General features: G+C 36.2%; 1 protein-coding gene across 1 annotated transcript in view; it reads right to left on the bottom strand.

The window, feature by feature from the left end:
* The window catches only part of pik3c2b (phosphatidylinositol-4-phosphate 3-kinase, catalytic subunit type 2 beta), a 63,622-nt gene that overhangs the window by 23,868 nt on the left and 21,394 nt on the right, over positions 1 to 18,360 (bottom strand). The window contains exons 11-15 of the mRNA XM_051122710.1: positions 17,649 to 17,844; positions 14,115 to 14,237; positions 13,502 to 13,669; positions 11,938 to 12,049; positions 5,413 to 5,555 (exon numbers count right to left, since the gene is read on the bottom strand). Coding sequence (XP_050978667.1) covers positions 5,413 to 5,555; positions 11,938 to 12,049; positions 13,502 to 13,669; positions 14,115 to 14,237; positions 17,649 to 17,844 — 742 coding nt within the window. The remainder of the gene's footprint in view (positions 1 to 5,412; positions 5,556 to 11,937; positions 12,050 to 13,501; positions 13,670 to 14,114; positions 14,238 to 17,648; positions 17,845 to 18,360) is intronic.

Genomic DNA, 18,360 nt, shown 5'->3' with positions numbered 1-18,360 from the left:
GATTCTTTTATTCAGCAAGAAGTGTGACAGTAAAAGACATTTACATTGTTACAAAATATTTATATTTCAAATAAATGCTGTTGTTTTGAACATTCTATTTATCAAAGAATCTTGTAAAAAAGTAACATTGTTTCCACGTGAAATATTAACTATATATAATATATAAATAATTATTTTCAACATTTATAACAATAAGTGTTGCTTAAGCAGCAAATCAGCATATTAGATTTATCTCTGAAGGATCATGGGACACTGAGGACTGAAAAATGCTGAAAATTAGCCGAAAATTAAATACACACTTAAATATTACAAATATATTAAAAAAGAAAAGTTATTTTATATGTTAATACTTCACAGTTAGTGTTTATTGAATTTATTTATTAATTTTTTGTAACACTAAAGCACAAAATTGACAGCATTTTTTTTAATTATTTAAAAATAATTTTATAAATTTGTGGGGTTTTTTTTTATTATCTTTTTTTTCCCATTTTATCAGTCACAAGATGAAGATTTTAAAGGGATAGTTCACCTGACCTTCGCTCATCTTCGGAACACAAATTAAGATATTTTGACGAAATCCGAGAGATTTCTGATTTTGCATAAACAGCAATGCAACTAACATGTTCAAGGCCCAGAAAGGTAGTACAGACATTGTTAAAATAGTTCATGTGACAGTGGTTCAACTGTAATTTTATGAAACTATGAGAATATAGAAAAAAAATAAAGACTTAATTTGACACTTTCTTCTTAACAACAAAATAATTACATAGAATTACAGTTAAGCCACTGATGTCACAAGGAAAATTTTAATGATGTCCTTACTGCCTTTTTGGGGCACTGAACATGGTAGTTGCGTTGCTGTCTATCTATGGTCAGAAAGCTCTCAGATTTCATCAAAAATATCTTAAGTTGTGTTCTGAAGATAAACGAAGGTCTTACGGGTTTGGAACGACATGAGTGTGAGTAATGAATAACATAATTTTCATTTTTGGGTGAACTATCCCTTAAAAGTTCACAAACATTTCTAGAATCGATAAACTGCAAGTAAAAACATACCACAGGTCATATGTTTACAAAACAAATGAAACATTAACTCTCTGCTGACACAAGCTAGATCAGACAGTTTACACCCAGCTCGAACACTCAACCTTTGATCCGAGAGCTGGAGACAATTTATGACTGAATATTTCCAGGCTGGTGTGGCTCCAGATTTTACACTGCAGCAAATGTTTCAGAGCTCCACAGGCACTGAGCAACAGAGGCAGAAAGGAAAAACAGCTGAGAGAGAAAGAGAAGAGGAACAGAGCCAGCTGGGGAGGATATCCACATCAGCTGTCTAAAGCTGACTGTAACAAAGTGAGTACTGTAGAGCACCAAGCCCTGCTGAGCACCAGATACGTCCTCATATTCAAACATAAGAAACTGAACAAACAAAGGCCTGATCCATGAAAGCACATTAAGGAAATTATTGTTTTTACACACAAGTATGATAACTATATATTATATTCAATATAATAAAATAGCATCACAATACTAGACAAACATTATACTACAAAATTAACTATATGATATATGCACTAATCTTTTTTTTTTGTTGTTGTTGTTGTTGTTTTTAACAGGGTTCATACAGATACTGTAAAATGAAATTCCAGGACTTTCAAGAACTTGTCAAAAAAATAAAAAAAAAAAAAAAAAATAAAATAAAAAAAAATAATAAAAAAAAAAAAAAAATAAACATTTGAAACAAATGATTCATGAACCAGCACCAAATTCCCAATCTGAATCAAATGATTCACAATCCTCAGTCTGAAGTTCCGATATAAAAAATGATTGAAGCACATTTGATCTAAATAAAAACAAATGATTCATGAACCAAACACCAAAAGATTCGCAATCCCGTTGCAAAATTATGATCTTAACCAAATGATTTGTGAACCTGCTCCGAAGTTACGATCTAAAGCAAAAGATTCGCCTCTCCTGGAAGTTCCAGTCTAAGTCAAGTGATTCGTGATCCACGCTCCAAATTTGATTTAGATCAGGACATCACATATCGTGAATCATTTAATTTGAATCATTCAGTTCGCTAAATGATTCACAAACTCATTCTGATCTAAATCAAATGAATTCCGATACGCGCTCTGAACTCCCTACCTGACTCAAATTATTTGCGATATGCGAAGTTCCAATCTAAATCAAATGATTCTCGATACATGATTTGAAGTTTATAAAATGCGGTCCGATTTGAGCGCTTCGAAATAGTGAGTCATTTTGCAACGCAATGGTTTAACTGATTCCGTTTCACCCATCACTAAATGCTTTTTAAAATTGTTACAAGCTATGTCGAAATTCGAAAATGAACGACTCTTTTAATTTGATCTGGTTTTTACTTGTGAATCACTTGAAATGAATCAAAGTCACGAGTTTAAATCAATCAGATCAGTTTCAGCATAAATAACTCAATTGATTTGATTCATCTGTTCCTCTTTTCACATCTTCAGCCATGTTTACATGACACTATGAGTACTGCTACTTGCTTATCTCAATTGTTTTCTGAAACTGAAATAAGCGAAAAAGTTATGATGTTTTTTGAATTGCATGAGTTTTGTGTGAAAAGATGTGGGCTATGACAAAACTAAACACTTATTTCATAGATACAATGTCTTTCAACAATTCAACCTCTTTTCAAGTACCTTTTCAGGAATATTGCTATTTTCAAGGGTTTTCCAGGCCTTAAATGTCAAAAAGTCCTTGTACGAACCAGTCTCTTATGTTCACCAAGGCTGCATTTACTTAATGAAAATACAGTAAACAACATTCAAGAAACATTTACTATTACTATCATTGTTGAAAGCAGTTTTACTGCTTGATATTTCTGAGGAAACCACAATTTATTATTATTTACTTATTTTTATTTTATTTATTTATTTTTTGATAAATATATAATGTTCAAAAGAACAGCATTTATTTAAAAAATGCTTTTTTTGGAACATTATAAAATGTCTTTACTGTCACGTTTGATCAATTTAATAGTATAAATGAACTATATTTTAAAAAATATTTATATAAAATTTAACATTATAAAATATCTATATACATCATAAAATTGCTTTTGATTGCGTGCACTCACTTCCTGTTTTCCTAACCCCCACCCACAGACTACCGTTCTCACATCTTGATTTTTCAGGAACGACTCCTATTCCTCCTGCTGTCACTTGAAAAGAGGGATTAGATGGGGAAGCAAAGAGAGACAACCCAAGGAAGTGGGCAATACCGATTATCACTCCCAGCAACAAAGAAGGATCTGATACCAGTTTGATCCTCTTATAAGTGTATAATCAGCACCTCAACATCACTCTGAGGTTCTTCAACCTCTGTTTTCATGCAGACATGCTCATTTGGGAGCGGAAAAGAGATTTCGTGCTGTGTGTCGCTGAAATATGAACGATGCGTCACGGCAGCTGAATCTGAATTTGCATTAGCTGGTTATTTGAGATTGCAGCTGCACTTAAACCATGCTTGTTTTAGAGAAGATGCCGTTTTCATAACTTTTAAGTCTGTATATCATCCCACTGCATTCTCTTTGTTGTGGTTACCAACCAAAGCAGTTTGCAGTGTGAACACTTACTATGTGCATTCCATGACTGAGCAAGAATGATCAAATGAGATGTAAATTACTTTTAACTTTAAAGAACCTGAGAATCAGCTTTCAGCAATTACCTTTCCACAGTGTTGGTGGAAAAAGGTTTATGTTAACAAATACTGATGTTAGGTTATGTTATAGACACTGTAAAATTAAATGTAAGGACTTTGAGCACTTCTTTTTTTGATTTTCAAGGAGTTCAATCAGAGATCTCATTTATCGAACAATGTCTTCCATTTCAAATTCTTAAAAAAGAGAGAAATATACAAATAAAAATATACTAATTACAAAATGTATTTAATTTGGTATTTGTATACACTTTCTTTTGTCTTTGTTTTTATCACTGCACTGCCATAATGGTTTGATATTTTCTACAGTTAAAAAAAAAAAAAAAAAAAAAAAAAAAAATCAGAAAACAAAATATGCAAAACTGCTTCGAAATCCAGATTTAAAAACAAAGATTCATGAACCCACAGTAAAATCCTGATCTGAATCAAATAATTTGCAATCTGCACTCGCAGTTTCGTTCTAAAGCAAAAGATTCACGAACCCATTTCAAAGTTCTGATCTAAATCAAATGATTCACGATCCACGCTCAGACTCGGAGCATGGATCGCGAATCATTTGACTTAGATCGGAACTTTGCATATCGCAAATCATTTGATTTAGATTGGGACTTCAATTTACTTATCGTGAATCATTTGATTTGAATCATTTAATGCGCAAAACGATTCACAAACACGTTGTGATTCGCAATAAGTGCAGATCTGAATCAAATGATTTGCGATACGCAATCTGAAGTCCCGTTTGGAATCAAATGATTCACTATATGCAATCTGTTTGAAGCGCACAAGCAACAACAGTTTCTCCTTTGCTCCTTTTCACCCATCACTACGTGCTTTTTAAAACTGTTACAAGTGATGCTGAAATCCGAAAATGAATGGCTCTTTTAATTTGATCTGGTTTTTGCTAGTGTATCGCTTGAAATGAATGATGGAGTCATGAGTTCGAATCAACTGGTGCGGTTCCAGCGTAAATGACTCATTTGATTCAGTTTGTCTGTTCCTCTTTTCGCGTCTTCAGCCATGTTTACACAACACTGTTAGTACTACTACTAGCTTGGCTCGACTGTTTTCTGACATTAGGTGAAACCGGCATGTTTTTTTTGATTGTCAAATTTCTTATTGTCAAAATTAAACACTTATTTCCTAGATACATTGTCTTCGAGCACTTTTCAAGTACCTCTTCAGGAATATTGTTATTTTCAAGGTCTTAAATTGACCTTAAATTGCAAAAAGTCAAATTCAAGTACTTCAAGCACTTTAAGCACCTTGTACAAACCCTGTGTTAAAAGGAAACTTCCCCCAAAAATGAAAAGGCATTGTGGTATTCTTGTAAATGGGCGGCAGAGACTGACGCAGAAAAGAAGATATAGTTGAATAAAGTTGTTATTTTTGTTTTCTTTGTGCACAAAAAGAATTCTCGTCACTTTGTAACATCACGGTTGAACCTTTGATGTCACATGGACTATTTTAATGATGTCCTTACTACCCTTCTGGGCCTTGAACGTGTCAGTCACGTTGCTCTCTATGCAGGGTCAGAAAGCTACCCCTTTAAGTATTACAAAGTATATATAGCATTGTGAATGCTGACTGAAAGGGAAAATTATTTTCCCCCATTCAAGGAAAGATCTGGAATACATTAACACAGTAAAACAAATAATTAGATCATGATGCAGCAGTTGCTTTAGGATTATCAGACAGCCAACTCACCAGAAAAGGGACTTCTTATGCAAGACATCATGTAGCTGCTTCTGGCTGAGCTGGTCCAAACGGGAAAACTCATACTGCGGACTGAACTCTGCAGGAGCGGGGGTGCTGAAGCGCACTTCGAAAGAAGAAGTGGGAAAGTCCACCTGAAAAGACAAGGAGAGTTTTGAGAAAATGAGCCATTGTTTTAACAAAGGAGGATTTAAATGCACCCATGAGAACAGCTGAAAGAAACAATTGCAAGTCTGAACTGAAAATGTAAAGGCAACGCTACCTCATTATTTGACCTTTTCATGTATTTCTCAGACAATGTATGCACTACCGTTCAAAAGCCTGGGGGTCAACGCTATTTTTTTAAAATGTTTTCCGAAAAAGTGTCCCTTAACATCACAAAGGCTACACTTATTTTATCAGACAGAGTCAAAACAGTAGTTGTGAAATATTATATTTTTTCAGGATGTTTCAATAAGTAAAAAAAAAAAAAACAAAAAACATAAGTAGCACAGAAATATTTGTAGCAATAGCCAACAATACGTTGTTTGGGTCAAAATTATTGACTTTTCTTTTATGCTAATAATCATTAGGATATTACATAAAGATCATGTTCCATAAAGATATTTTGCAAATTTCCTACCATAAATACATAAAAACTTCATATGGACAACTTTAAAGGTGATTTTATCAATATTTTGATGTTTTTGCACCCTCAGATTCCAGATTTTAAATAGCTGTATCTCAGCCAAATATTGTCCTATTCTAACAAAAGCTATTTAATCCAGCTTTCATGTGATGTATACATCTCAATTTAAAAAAATTGACCCTTATGACAGGTTTTGTGGTCCAAGATCACATTTGTAAAGTTTATGGGTCTGGCCTCCGGTCTCATCCACATCCAGCTATTTTTAGCTGTACCAAACAGTTCATTTTTGCTGCTTGATATTGCAAATTGGCATGTCTTACCATGTTAATTATGAGCACACTGGTTTGTAGTGCAAACAGTTTTACTGTTTTCTGCAACATTGTTATTCTTCTCGTTATTTCCCTATATAAGTCGCACCCATTTAAAAAAAGAAGATGGGTATCTATTCTGTTAAGTGAAGAGTTAAAGATATAAAGAAAAACGGCTATCACAGGTAAAATTTTCTCCAGCTCATGGGTTGTAAAGATGGGACAAGAGAGAAATTAGGAGGTTTATGATCCAAAGCAATCACTGAGGTTCACGGTCACGGCTGGCAGCAGTTAACATGAGTGCTGAAAGCTGTAACAGCACCATGAACAGCTGAGGCTTTCACCTTGAACATGCCAAGTTAAATACCACTAACACTAAACGTTACCAGCGGAGATCCAATATACAATCAACTAAAGGCAAGTGGAAACTACAACCAAAAATTAAGAAAACTATACTAAAACGATGAAAAAAGCTTTAAATGAAAGCTCAGGATAGGGACATCTGGCAATGTTCTCACACTTCTGTCAGCCAGGGTTGAAATGAGTCCAGTCTTCACTGCCATATGCCTCTCAGCATCACACTTCATCCATTAGCAGAGCAGAACACACTAGAATAATGAACACGAAAGTCCCTCATCCATTTCATGACCTTCACACCAAATGTTCCCCCCTAAAGCAAGTCAGTTTAATCAGCGGCCATCTTGGTTACACCCCTGGGCAGCTATTTCCTACACTGGCAATGAAAAGAAGAGTAGAAATTGTTGAACGAAGTTTAAGGTTGAACCACTCATGTCCAGTGATGGGAATAATGATGTGATGGCGTTACTACCGGCATTACTTTTTTCAGTAACGAGTACTCAAACTAATTACTGTTTCCCCAGTTACAACGCCGTTACTGTTACTGACAATAATTGAGCTTACTTAAGCAGTTTTCATCCGAGTAGGCTCTCTTTTAGACATAGGACCTGCAAAGCTGCGCATTGCATCACATACTTCTGAGGTAAATTCTGGCTTATTCCTCTCAGCGCGTCTTCTACCAAAAAACGAATGAACTTTGAATATGAATGATGAATACTCACGTTTGTTTATGAAGGTGACGTGGGTGTTTACCTACATGTCCACGTGTCTCACGTGGATGTTTAAAATCTGAAAAGTGGAGCAACTCGTGGACGTGATTACATTAGAGATAATGGGCCCTATTTTAACGATCTAAGCGCATGGTCTAAAGCGCATGGCGCAGGTGCAGGGCGTATCCAAATCCACTTTTGCTATTTTAAGGATCAGAAAAACAGTCAGCACGCCCGGCACATGGTCTAAGGCTTGTCCCTATTCTCTTAATGAGTCATGGGTGTGTTTTAGTCATAACGTGCATTACACCAATCAGAGTCTTTTAACGTGCATTAAACCAATCTCATCTCCTATTGCCTTTAAGAGGCAGTTGCGGTCGCACCATGGCGGATTCCCTATTTACACAGTAGAATTTCATAGAATAAAGACTGAACATGGGGCAAGGGCTACTGTGCACCACCTTTCCATCCTCTCCCCTCCTTGCTGAACGTGATCGTTTTCGAATGCGAAAAAAAAAGGAAATTGAGGAAGAAAGGTCTTATCTAGTGAAACGATCGGTTATTTTCATTGAAAAAATACAATTTAAATACTTTTTATTCTCAAACGCTCGTCTTGCCTTGCTCTCATTGAACTCTGTGTATTCTGGCTCAAGACAGTTAGGGTATGTCGAAAAACTCCAATCGTATTTTCTCCCTCAACTTATTTCAAAGTCATCCTACATCACTGCAGAAGTACCGACCGAGTCTTTGCAAAGTGAACATGCAAAGAAGATCAAACACCCTCAACAAAAAAGGTAAAACACCGATATAGGATGATTTTGAAGTTGAGGGAGAACATGAGATGGGAGTTTTCAACATACCCTAACTGTCATAAAATGGAAAAAAACAGTCCAGGCACAGTAAGACAAGACAAGCATTTGGCATTAAAAAGTATATAAATTGTATTAGTTTGATGAAAATAACGATCGTTTTGCTAGATAAGACCCTTCTTTCTCAGCTGGGATCGTTTACAACCACATTTGGGATCGTTTACAGCCATGTTTAAACTGCCTTTTGGAAGTTCAAAATCGGGGCACCATATCAGTCCATTATATTGAAGAAAAATGCTGAAATGTTTTCCTCAAAAAACATAATTTCTTTATGAGTGAAGAAAGAAAGACATAAACATCTTGGATGACAAGAGGGTTAGTACATTATATGTGAATCTTTGTTTTGGAAGTGGACTTCTCCTTTAAGAGAGAATATTTGTTTTTGACCTGACTTACTTTATTTAAAAGTAGACATTTTTCAAGCTTTCAAACCTTCTATACATATATTTCTCATGTCTTTGAGGTAGGTGTTCACTGAGATTCAGGTTGTTTTATTTGCGTGTCTGTGAAGAGAGGCGACAGAGGCCGAGATGGCAGAGAGCGCACCCTGTTTATTTTCTTTACAAAAGCACATTGTTTTGTTGTTATGACGACTATACAAAAAGTAAAACAATAGTTACTTTTCCTGGTAATTAGATACTTTTATAATGATGTAACTCAGTTACTATTTGTGAGAAGTAACTATGTCACACGGACTATTTTAACAATGTCCTTACTACCTCTCTAGGCCTTGAAAATGGTAGTTGCATTGCTGTCTATGCAGGGTTAGAAAGCTCTGGGATTTCATCAAAAATATCTTAACTTGTGTTTCAAAGATGAACAAAGATCTTATGGGTTTGGAACGACATGAAGGTGAGTAATTAGTGACAGAATTTGTATTTTTACTTGCTTGTCAATTGATAAAAGTCGAACTTGGTTCGGCATAAAAAAAAAAAACACTTAGTTTCTAAGAAAAGTCTGAATTGAAAAGAAAAAAGGAAAAGAATGTGAAAAATGGGGTCAGAGAAAGCAAGCGAGAGAAAAGCAGCAATGGATAAGAGAAGAGAAGCTCAAGGGAGCAGGCGCACGTTAGGCGGTTTTAACGAGCCCCAGATGTGTCATTAGCCCCAGATGCATCTTGGCTTAATGGGCAGATTGCAGGGACTGACTGAGGGAAATCTGCCACCTCACACTGAATAACCTGAATAACCCCGGCACCTTAATGAGGGGCAAATCTTACTGAATAGGCACAGGACCAGGCTTCGCTCCCAGTTTAAACTGCACAGCCCACTGCCCTTAGACAAAGCCATGCCATTCGGGCACAAAAGAGCCCTGTTGGCACTACTATGGGCTGGTTTGGCACACAGAGATGGCAGAAAGAAGAACGGGGATTGTATAGTCGGAGGCCTGTGCGGAGGGTGGGAATTTCACAGAGGCCCATCCGAGTGAAGAGAAGACCATACACACGTGATTTACTGATTTGCACAGATTCAGAACAAAACCAGTGGTGAGTGCTGTTTGCAGAGAGCAGCTGTGAAATGTCACGTCTGCATGTGTTAAGAGAGGATATTATTGCATGAGGAGGAAGTGGTGAGTCAGTGTGCACAAGGAGGTCCGGGTTGACATCTCAGGTGTTTGTGATGATCGTCTGAGTGTGTACGTGTTTAATAGAGCGTTTCCTGTACTGTACAGCCACTTTCAGAGAATACATCTTGCTACACCACAGTTTGGGTTAAATAAGAATTTTGAGAAATGAATACTTTTATTTAACATGAATTCATTAAAACATGAATTCATGACTTGCAGAATCTGTGAAAATGTAAATAATGTTAACAAAATAAGAGATCATACAAAATGCATGTTAGTTTTTATTTATTACTGTCCTGAGTAAGATATTTTACATAACTGTTATTTTATTTTGTAATGGTTGTCCATGAGTCCCTTGTTTGTTCTGAACAGTTAAACTGAGCACTGTTCTTCAGAAAAATCTTCCAGGTCCTGCAGATTCTTCAGTTTTCCAGCATCTTTTGCATATTTGAACCCTTTCCAGCAGTGACTGTATGATTTTGAGATTCATCTTTTCACACTGAGAACAATTGAGGGACTCAAACACAACTATTAAAAAAGGTTCAAACATTCACTGATGCTCCAGAAGGAACCACGATGCATTAAGAGCTGGGGGGTGAAAACTTTTTAAATTTGAAGTTCAAGGTAAATTGTACTTAATTTGTCTTCCGGGATACATGCAGTACTAAATGGGGGAAAAAAAATTATATTTCAACAAAATAAGAAAAATTCTGACATCTTGATCCTGTTCAAAAGTTTTCACCCCCCAAAAGTTTTCATGTTTCCTTCTGGAGCATCAGTGAATGTTTAAACCTTTTTTAATAGTTGTGTTTGAGTCTCTCAGTTGTCCTGTGAAAAGATGGATCTCAATATCATACAGTCACTGCTGGAAAGGGTTCAAATATGCAAAAGATGCTGGAAAACTGAAGAATCTGCAGGACCTGGAGGATTTTTCTGAAGAATAGTGCTCAGTGTAACTGTTCAGAACAAACAAGGGACTCATGAACATCCATCACAAAACAAAAAAACAGTCACAGATCATCCAAGTAACTACACACAGTATTAAGAACCAAGGGTTCCCAAACTTTTGAAGGGGGTTATTTAATAAGTTCAGCTATTTTTTGCTCTTGTGGACTATATGTAAACACCTTTTATGTAAAATATCTTACTCAGGACATTACTAAATAAAAAATAACATGCATTTTGTATGATTTCTCTTATTTTGTTAAAATTATTCAGATTTTCACAAATTCTGAAAGTGGTTTCCAAACTTTTGCATGAAACTGTATATTGTATATAACAAGCCAAGAGCTCACTATTAAGTTATTTATTTTAATTGTTCTAATGACTCGTGCAACAACTGAATCGTTCAGATGGTTACTGAATCAACATCCAACTCACTCTCTGATTCACAATTAAACAAGTGCTATGTTACTAGTTATTAACTGTGATGTCTTAGAGGGGCTGATGGGGCTTTTGTCCCATAAACTGTCTAGTTTTGTGTTGTCAAACTATTTCCTGTACTTATTTTGCGAGGGGCTGTTTTAGATGCACATTAAAAAGAAAATTCTGTACTCATCTTTCTCTCTCTCTCTGCAGAGCAGCCTGACCTACTTTTAGGACATTTTGCAAGTAGCGGGACAGTTCCTTCCTAGCACACTGGCTCGACCCTATTACTGCTGAAGTTACATGCCAAGCACGGAATACACCTCCATTACACTCCTATACGTATAACCTAACTCGACATCCCATAAAAATATAGTGCTTAAATGCCAGTTAGCTATGCATATGTTCTCAATAGTTATCTTTAGTGGGTGTGCATAAATGACCTTTGGAAGAAAAAAAAAAAAAATGAATGTGAGATAGTGGGTTTGTTTTAAACAGGAAGACTCCTTATCCCCAAGGCCCTTTAAGGGCCTATTTGGCAGGCTGCAGCCTGGAGATGGAGAAAAACAAATGTACGGAAGGGAAGCGTGTCATGAGTAAACGTGAGTTTACTAAGAACGTGAGTCATAGTTAACAGTTATAGTCTACAAAGTAGGACAAGTGAGAAACAGTTTACTATACGATTACACGTTGAATTAAGCAAAAGGGCAAACCTGAAGGATGACGCTGTCTGGCTGGCTGAAGTTGGGCGTACTGGAACGAGCATTTCCACTGCCAGGGGTTGAAGGCCAAAGACCCAGCAGCTTCCTCCCACACGTCAGAACACTAAGGAAGAGGGAAAAAAACAGGGTCAGAAAACACCTAACATCCGCTTATGGATACAGAGTATGGACAATTAGATACTTGACCTGCTAAGTACATTTGTGTTTATCTTCCAAGCAAAGGTAAATATTTTTGCTAGGAATGTTTTATGAATCCTATAAACCAAGCCTAAGGCAAACATGTCAGCCTTCCTAAATATTACACAAAATCAGTAACTTACACTACCAGTCAAAAGTTTTTGAACAGTAAGATTTTTAATGTTTTTTTTAATTAAAGACGTCTCTTTTGCTCACCAAGCCTGCATTTATTTCATCCAAAATACAGCAAAAGCAGTAATATTTTAAAATATCTGTGCTATTTAAAATAACTGCTTTCTATTTAAATATATTTTAAAGTGTAATTTATTCCTGTGATAAAAGCTACATTTTCAGCAACATTATCATTATTCAGCATTCTAATATGCTGATTTGCCATTCAAAAAACTTGTTTTATTATTATTAATAGTTAAAATAGTTGAGTAAATTTTTTCAGGTTTCTCTGATGAATAGAAAGATCCAAATATCAGCATTTATCTCAATTAAAAAGCATTTGTAAGCTTCTAGAAATTAATACTTTTATTTAGCAAGGATGCTTTAAATTGATCAAAAGTGATGATAAAGACATTTATAATGTTACAAAGATTTCTATTTCAGATAAATGTTGTTCTTCTGAATTTTCTATTCATCAAAGAAACCTGGAAAAAAAAATCTACTCAGCTGTTTTCAACATAATAATCATATATGTTTTTGAGCAGCAAATCAGAATATTAGAATGATTTCTGAAGGATCGTGTGACTAGAGTAATGATGCTAAAAATTCAGCTTTGAAATCACAGGAATAAATTACATTTTAAAATATATTCAAATAGAAAACAGTTATTTTAAATAGAAAAATATTTCAAAATTTTACTGTACTTTGGATCAAATAAATGCAGACTTCTTTAAAAAACATCAAAATCTTACTGTTCAAAAACTTTTGACTGGTAGTGTATGCAAGTACAGTTCAAACGCCCATGAAGACAGAAGTAAAAAAAATGTTTCATACATTTATTTAGTTGCACATAGATGTGCATTTGAACATAATATGTTTGTGTCTTCAAATGCATTTTACTTCTGTATTTACACAGCTTTAGAGCAATCAGCTTTTACATTTGTCACATCTGCTCAGGAACTGGTGCACAGTGCACACTCGAAAAAATTGCACTTGTTTGAGTGTTTGTGGTGTTTGTAGGCCGTGCTAGACTTGCAGAAGTCAGCCTGTTACGATCACCACAACTGGTTTGCTGTAGGAGGTGAGTATCAGCAGAACTCTAATGCTTAAAGAGCTTGTTTTCATGCCCTCCAGTATAACATGCACTCATGCCATTATCATTAACGACAATGCACAAAAACCCAAACAAACAAAAATCCATGCTTACTGTCTAAAGTTGAATAAGGGCATGGTGACCCAACCCAAAGCCTCAATGCTGCGTTTCTGCTTGCCTTTCTCCTCCGCTCCTCCAGGGGGCGGTAGAGGGGTGGCATATAGTGTCACAGTCAACTGTGACTCCCTTGGCAATTGATTGATCTGGATGGGGAAGCAAACTCTATATTTTAAAAAAGACAAAATTAAAAATTAGTGTAATGGCAGTCTAAAAAATAAACGTTTTTGAAACAATGTTTCCGTAAAGACATACTTAAAGTTCTTACGGTTTGTTCTCAAAACTAAGAACAACATAAATACATTATATTTTTAAACACCTACACTTAAAGTTATAATAGTATATACTCACACCTACACAAACAAGCCTAAAAATATTCACCAGGATGACAACTGTCCACTAAAAGACCTCTGAACAATACCTAAACACTACAATAAGGCGGCAGAGTACAAAAACAGCCACAGGAAGTTGAGCTGTATAAGCTATTTTCAAATTCTGACGTCTGAGGCACTTAGTAAACAGACTAGGTCTAACATTGAGCCATTTGTTTTCGACATAGCTCAAAGAGATGGTGTTTGTAGGATGATGTGTAGACTGGCGTCAGGCTCACCTCTGGTCCCACACCACCAGGTGGAAGAGATATTTGCTGACCGACTGTTTACTGGTGTGCTGGGGGGCACAAAGCTCCACTCCACCATGGGTGAGAGAACAGGACAGAAAGAAATTTTCATAGCTGTAAATGGGTTATGTGAAAAAGAGAGAAAGACAAAGAAACAAGATCAGCAAATGGCAGCAAAAGTTACACCTAAAACAAGCCAAGATATTTGGTGCATTAAATCACTAAAAATCTTCCCTTCCAGAGAGCTGCGGCTAACATAAGCATTGTGATCAAATCAAGCTGAACTCTGAGGCTCGATCAGTCAGATGTGTGGATTATTAATTCAGTACAGTTTTATGAACTGAATGAACTGATTCTTCAAGATTTTAATCAAAACAACACTCCACACTGTCAGAATTTTCAGTAAAAACAGACTTAACTATGACTTCAGAAGACTTGTAATAGAACTCACAAATCATTCAGACTAGGGTTAAAGTGATAGTTCACCCAAAAATGAAAATTCTGTCATTAATTACTCACTCTCACGTCGTTCCAAACCTTCGTTCATCCTCAAAACACAAATTAAGATATTTTTGATGAATTTTAATAAAAGAAAGTCATTCTGAAGTTGTTATTTTTGTTTTCTTTGGGCACAAAATATTCTCGTAGCTTCATAAAATTACGGCTGAACCACTGATGTGACATGGACTATTTTAATGATATCCTTGCTACCTTTTTGGGTCTTGAATGTGTCAGTTGCGTTGCTGTCTATGCAGGAACAAAAAGCTCTCAGATTTCATCAAAAATAACTTGATTTGTGTTCCGAAGATGAACGAATGACATGAGAGTGAGTAATTAATGACAGAATTTTCATTTTGGGGTGAATTAACCCTTTATATAACGCTTAATGGTGATTTTGCATCTTTTTTTGAAGCTTAAAAGATCCAGTTTGCTTTCATTGCAATTACATGAACACATTTTTACAAAATTTTCCATTAGTGTTTCAAAGAAGGAAGTCATTTAGTGAATAAATTACAGCATTTTCATTTTTGGGTTAACTAATCCTTTAAATTTTAAATGATCATCTTAAAGCACTGACTTCTCAAGAAAATATGAATACTGTGAATGATTCAGGAGAACAGCATAAAAAATGCTTTCAAGTCTTCATTAAATTTAATGACATATGTTTGCCATTACTGTTCGACTTTTTGTGTGACAGAAATCAGCTTTTACTGTTTACGTTTCGTATAAAATAAAAATAAAATAACACAAGGTGTTTAACATGTATGCAATAAAAACACTAAATTCTGTTTTATGTTAAGATATTAAATCAAGTATTTAACAAAAACTTACTAAAAACCAATAAACAACATGCAGAACGCACATAAAGTGCTTCAGAAATCAAGTCTTTACTAAACACAGGCATGCTTTTATATTTGGGTTTTAACTGCTGTGGAAACCCTGCCACCTTTTCCCAACTTCTCTCTCCTAAACTCAACATTATCCGATGTTCTCCCACATCATTCAACTTCAGTTTAAGCACTTATAGAGACTCGTAAATGGGAAATGAACTCTCCCGAGGCCAATTTAACTAGAAGGAAAAACATTCCCAAGCTAAATGGAATACCAGAGAGGAAAGAAAAACACGTGACTGAAATACTAATGTTACTAATCCTAATACTCATCTGAAAATCCACAAAAACACTATGGTTATCATCTTCTAAGAATCATTTAACCATCTTTATGATAAATCATGTAAAAAAAAAGTGCCTTTTCACACTGATCCGAGTTCAGATTTGAGCCTTTTAGTTTTGAAAAGGAGACAGGAAGCTGATTCCAGATCAGCCCCAACCTGTCTGACTCTAATTGCCTAAAGCAGATGGGATGCAAGAGAATGTCAGCCCTCCGTCACCAATGCACAGGTGCCTGGTGCCCAGCCTGCCCTCCTCCTGGCCTCCAGAGGTCAAAGGTTATGCTGAGTTCCCATACATGCTTCTTTGTAATGGCTCGTTCCACAGTCAGCATCAGTTTCAGAGAGAGACAAAGAGCACTAGTGCAGGTCAGTGGGCGGGAGAGACCATTCCTGTGCTGTGCGGGGGAGGGGAAGGGGCTGTATTATTTGATCACTGAACGACTGGGCGAGGTGTAGTGACATTTAGGGTTGGCCAGCATCTGTCTCCATGCTGGTGGGAGCAGTTGCCACAGTTTTGGCTTAGGATAGAGTGTGAAGAGGAGTGGAAAGAAGAGGGAATGCCTTTCTCAAGAATCCGTAACGCCAAATAATCCCGCTGGATTACCGAGGGGGATCAGCAATGTGGACAGCTGGTGTACAGCTGCATCTCTGTTTCCACAATAGTCGACTTTTTCTGTTGTGTCATTCCAACAATCCTCAGAAGAAAACAATGAGGTTTTTTGATCTACAGTAAAGATATTTAGTAGATTTTCTTATCCTGAGTGACTTAGGAAAGTGATTTAAGATCACGAATGCGATCAATACATGGAGAGCATGTCATCTGGTATGCTATCTGCAAGGAAAGAAGCACTATACATACACAAAAAACGGACTACTAAACCCAGTAGCGAAACTAAGCAAAGGCAATAATTATTTTTCTGATTAATCCATATTTAGCTGATTATTAAAATATTTTTCTACTTTTGTTTTTTGGTTCGCAGTAATCACAGCACGTAATATGATATCATGGAAAGTCTTAAAAACCTGTCATTCCGGATTGCTGTTAACAAAACAAACAAGAACGCTCACTGCTGCAAATCTGAACTTGTTCAAACTGTCAAAACAACCCACTTCTCATATATTTTTTTTACAACAGCAATATTATAAAGATCTACAGGAGACAATGAGGTGTGAAATATTCTTCCATTCTTCCATTTTTAGCAACACCCGCATTACTTTGCGCTACATAAACACACAGTGCACAGCTGATAACACAGCTGAAGTGTGAATTTCACAGTATACACTACTATTCAAAAGTCTGGGATCATCAAAATGTTTTTGAAATAATTTTATACTCTCCAAATCTGTATTTATTTGATTAAGAACACAGTTAAAACTTTAATATTGTCAAATTATTCATTTAAAATAACTGTTAAAGTATGAACAAAAAGCATTATTTTCTTAAAGGGGTCATGAACTGAGAAACCAAAATTCCCTTGACATGTTAACATAGAAGAGGTGACTGCACTATAAAAACATCCTCTAAGTTTAAGAACTCAAAACTTTCTTGTTAGTCTAAAAATAGCTTATACTGAAGCCAATCTGCCGAAATGACAGGTTGTGGCATATGCCACTCTATGATGTAATAATGTGGCTAAACCCCGCCTCCACAGAACAAGACGCCTGCTTCTACATCACTGCCTGTTTAGCCCGCCCACCAGCTTGCACACACTGCGTAAATAACGAGAGGGTATCGCAGGTGTATGCAGAAACCAAACAATAAAAACGCTTTGAAAACAAGAAACTGTGCAATGCCAAATTGTGGAAAAACGGTATTTGCAATGATGAAGCAAAACCAAGAAAGACAATGCTACCTGGCAGCCCATGTGATAGGGACGCGATGAGCTGCGTAAACACTGAAGGAAAGCACATTGGTGACCATGCCAGCTTCTTGTATGGGGGCTGTGGATCTACTGCTGTGTGGCATGGTGTGGAAATTAGCATTGAAAGTGCTGCAATAAAGCTCCACAAGATCCAAGATGGCGGCAGTCAACTTCTCCACAATTGTCACTGTAAGGTGAAAAAAAATAGGTTCTGTTTACATACAAATTCTGATGCCAAGTAATTATTACACCACTAGATTCTGACTATACATTATCCCTTACAGGATTAATTTTTTGCTCAGAACTCTGGATGGAGTACAAATTCAACATTTAAAGGACATTAAAAGTTGCACGTGTCCTGCACAAGGCTGCATCCTTCCTGTTTATGCCTATCTGAGATCACAGACTTCCTCGTAGCAGGATGCTACATAAACACTCTTCCAACAAACATGACATACTTGAAGACATCCTCAACCGTCTTACCTCAGGATGAGTCAAACACTACCGGCCAAGTTTGCACACACTTGAGTTGAACGACTTACACTTATATCAGCTAGCTAAATGGTTCTCTAAAACTTAATAGAAGAAATTACATAATCGTATGTAGGACGTAGGTGTAACATAAGCTCCACTGAAAAGTGACAAACGCAGAAGCGCAGAGGAGAGAGCAAAACAAAACACTGGTCACGAATTAAAAGTACAA

The sequence above is a fragment of the Labeo rohita genome, chromosome 11 (assembly GCF_022985175.1).
Source record: "Labeo rohita strain BAU-BD-2019 chromosome 11, IGBB_LRoh.1.0, whole genome shotgun sequence".
Taxonomy (NCBI): Eukaryota; Metazoa; Chordata; class Actinopteri; order Cypriniformes; family Cyprinidae; genus Labeo; species Labeo rohita.
This window is presented reverse-complemented; position numbering and strand designations above follow the sequence as displayed.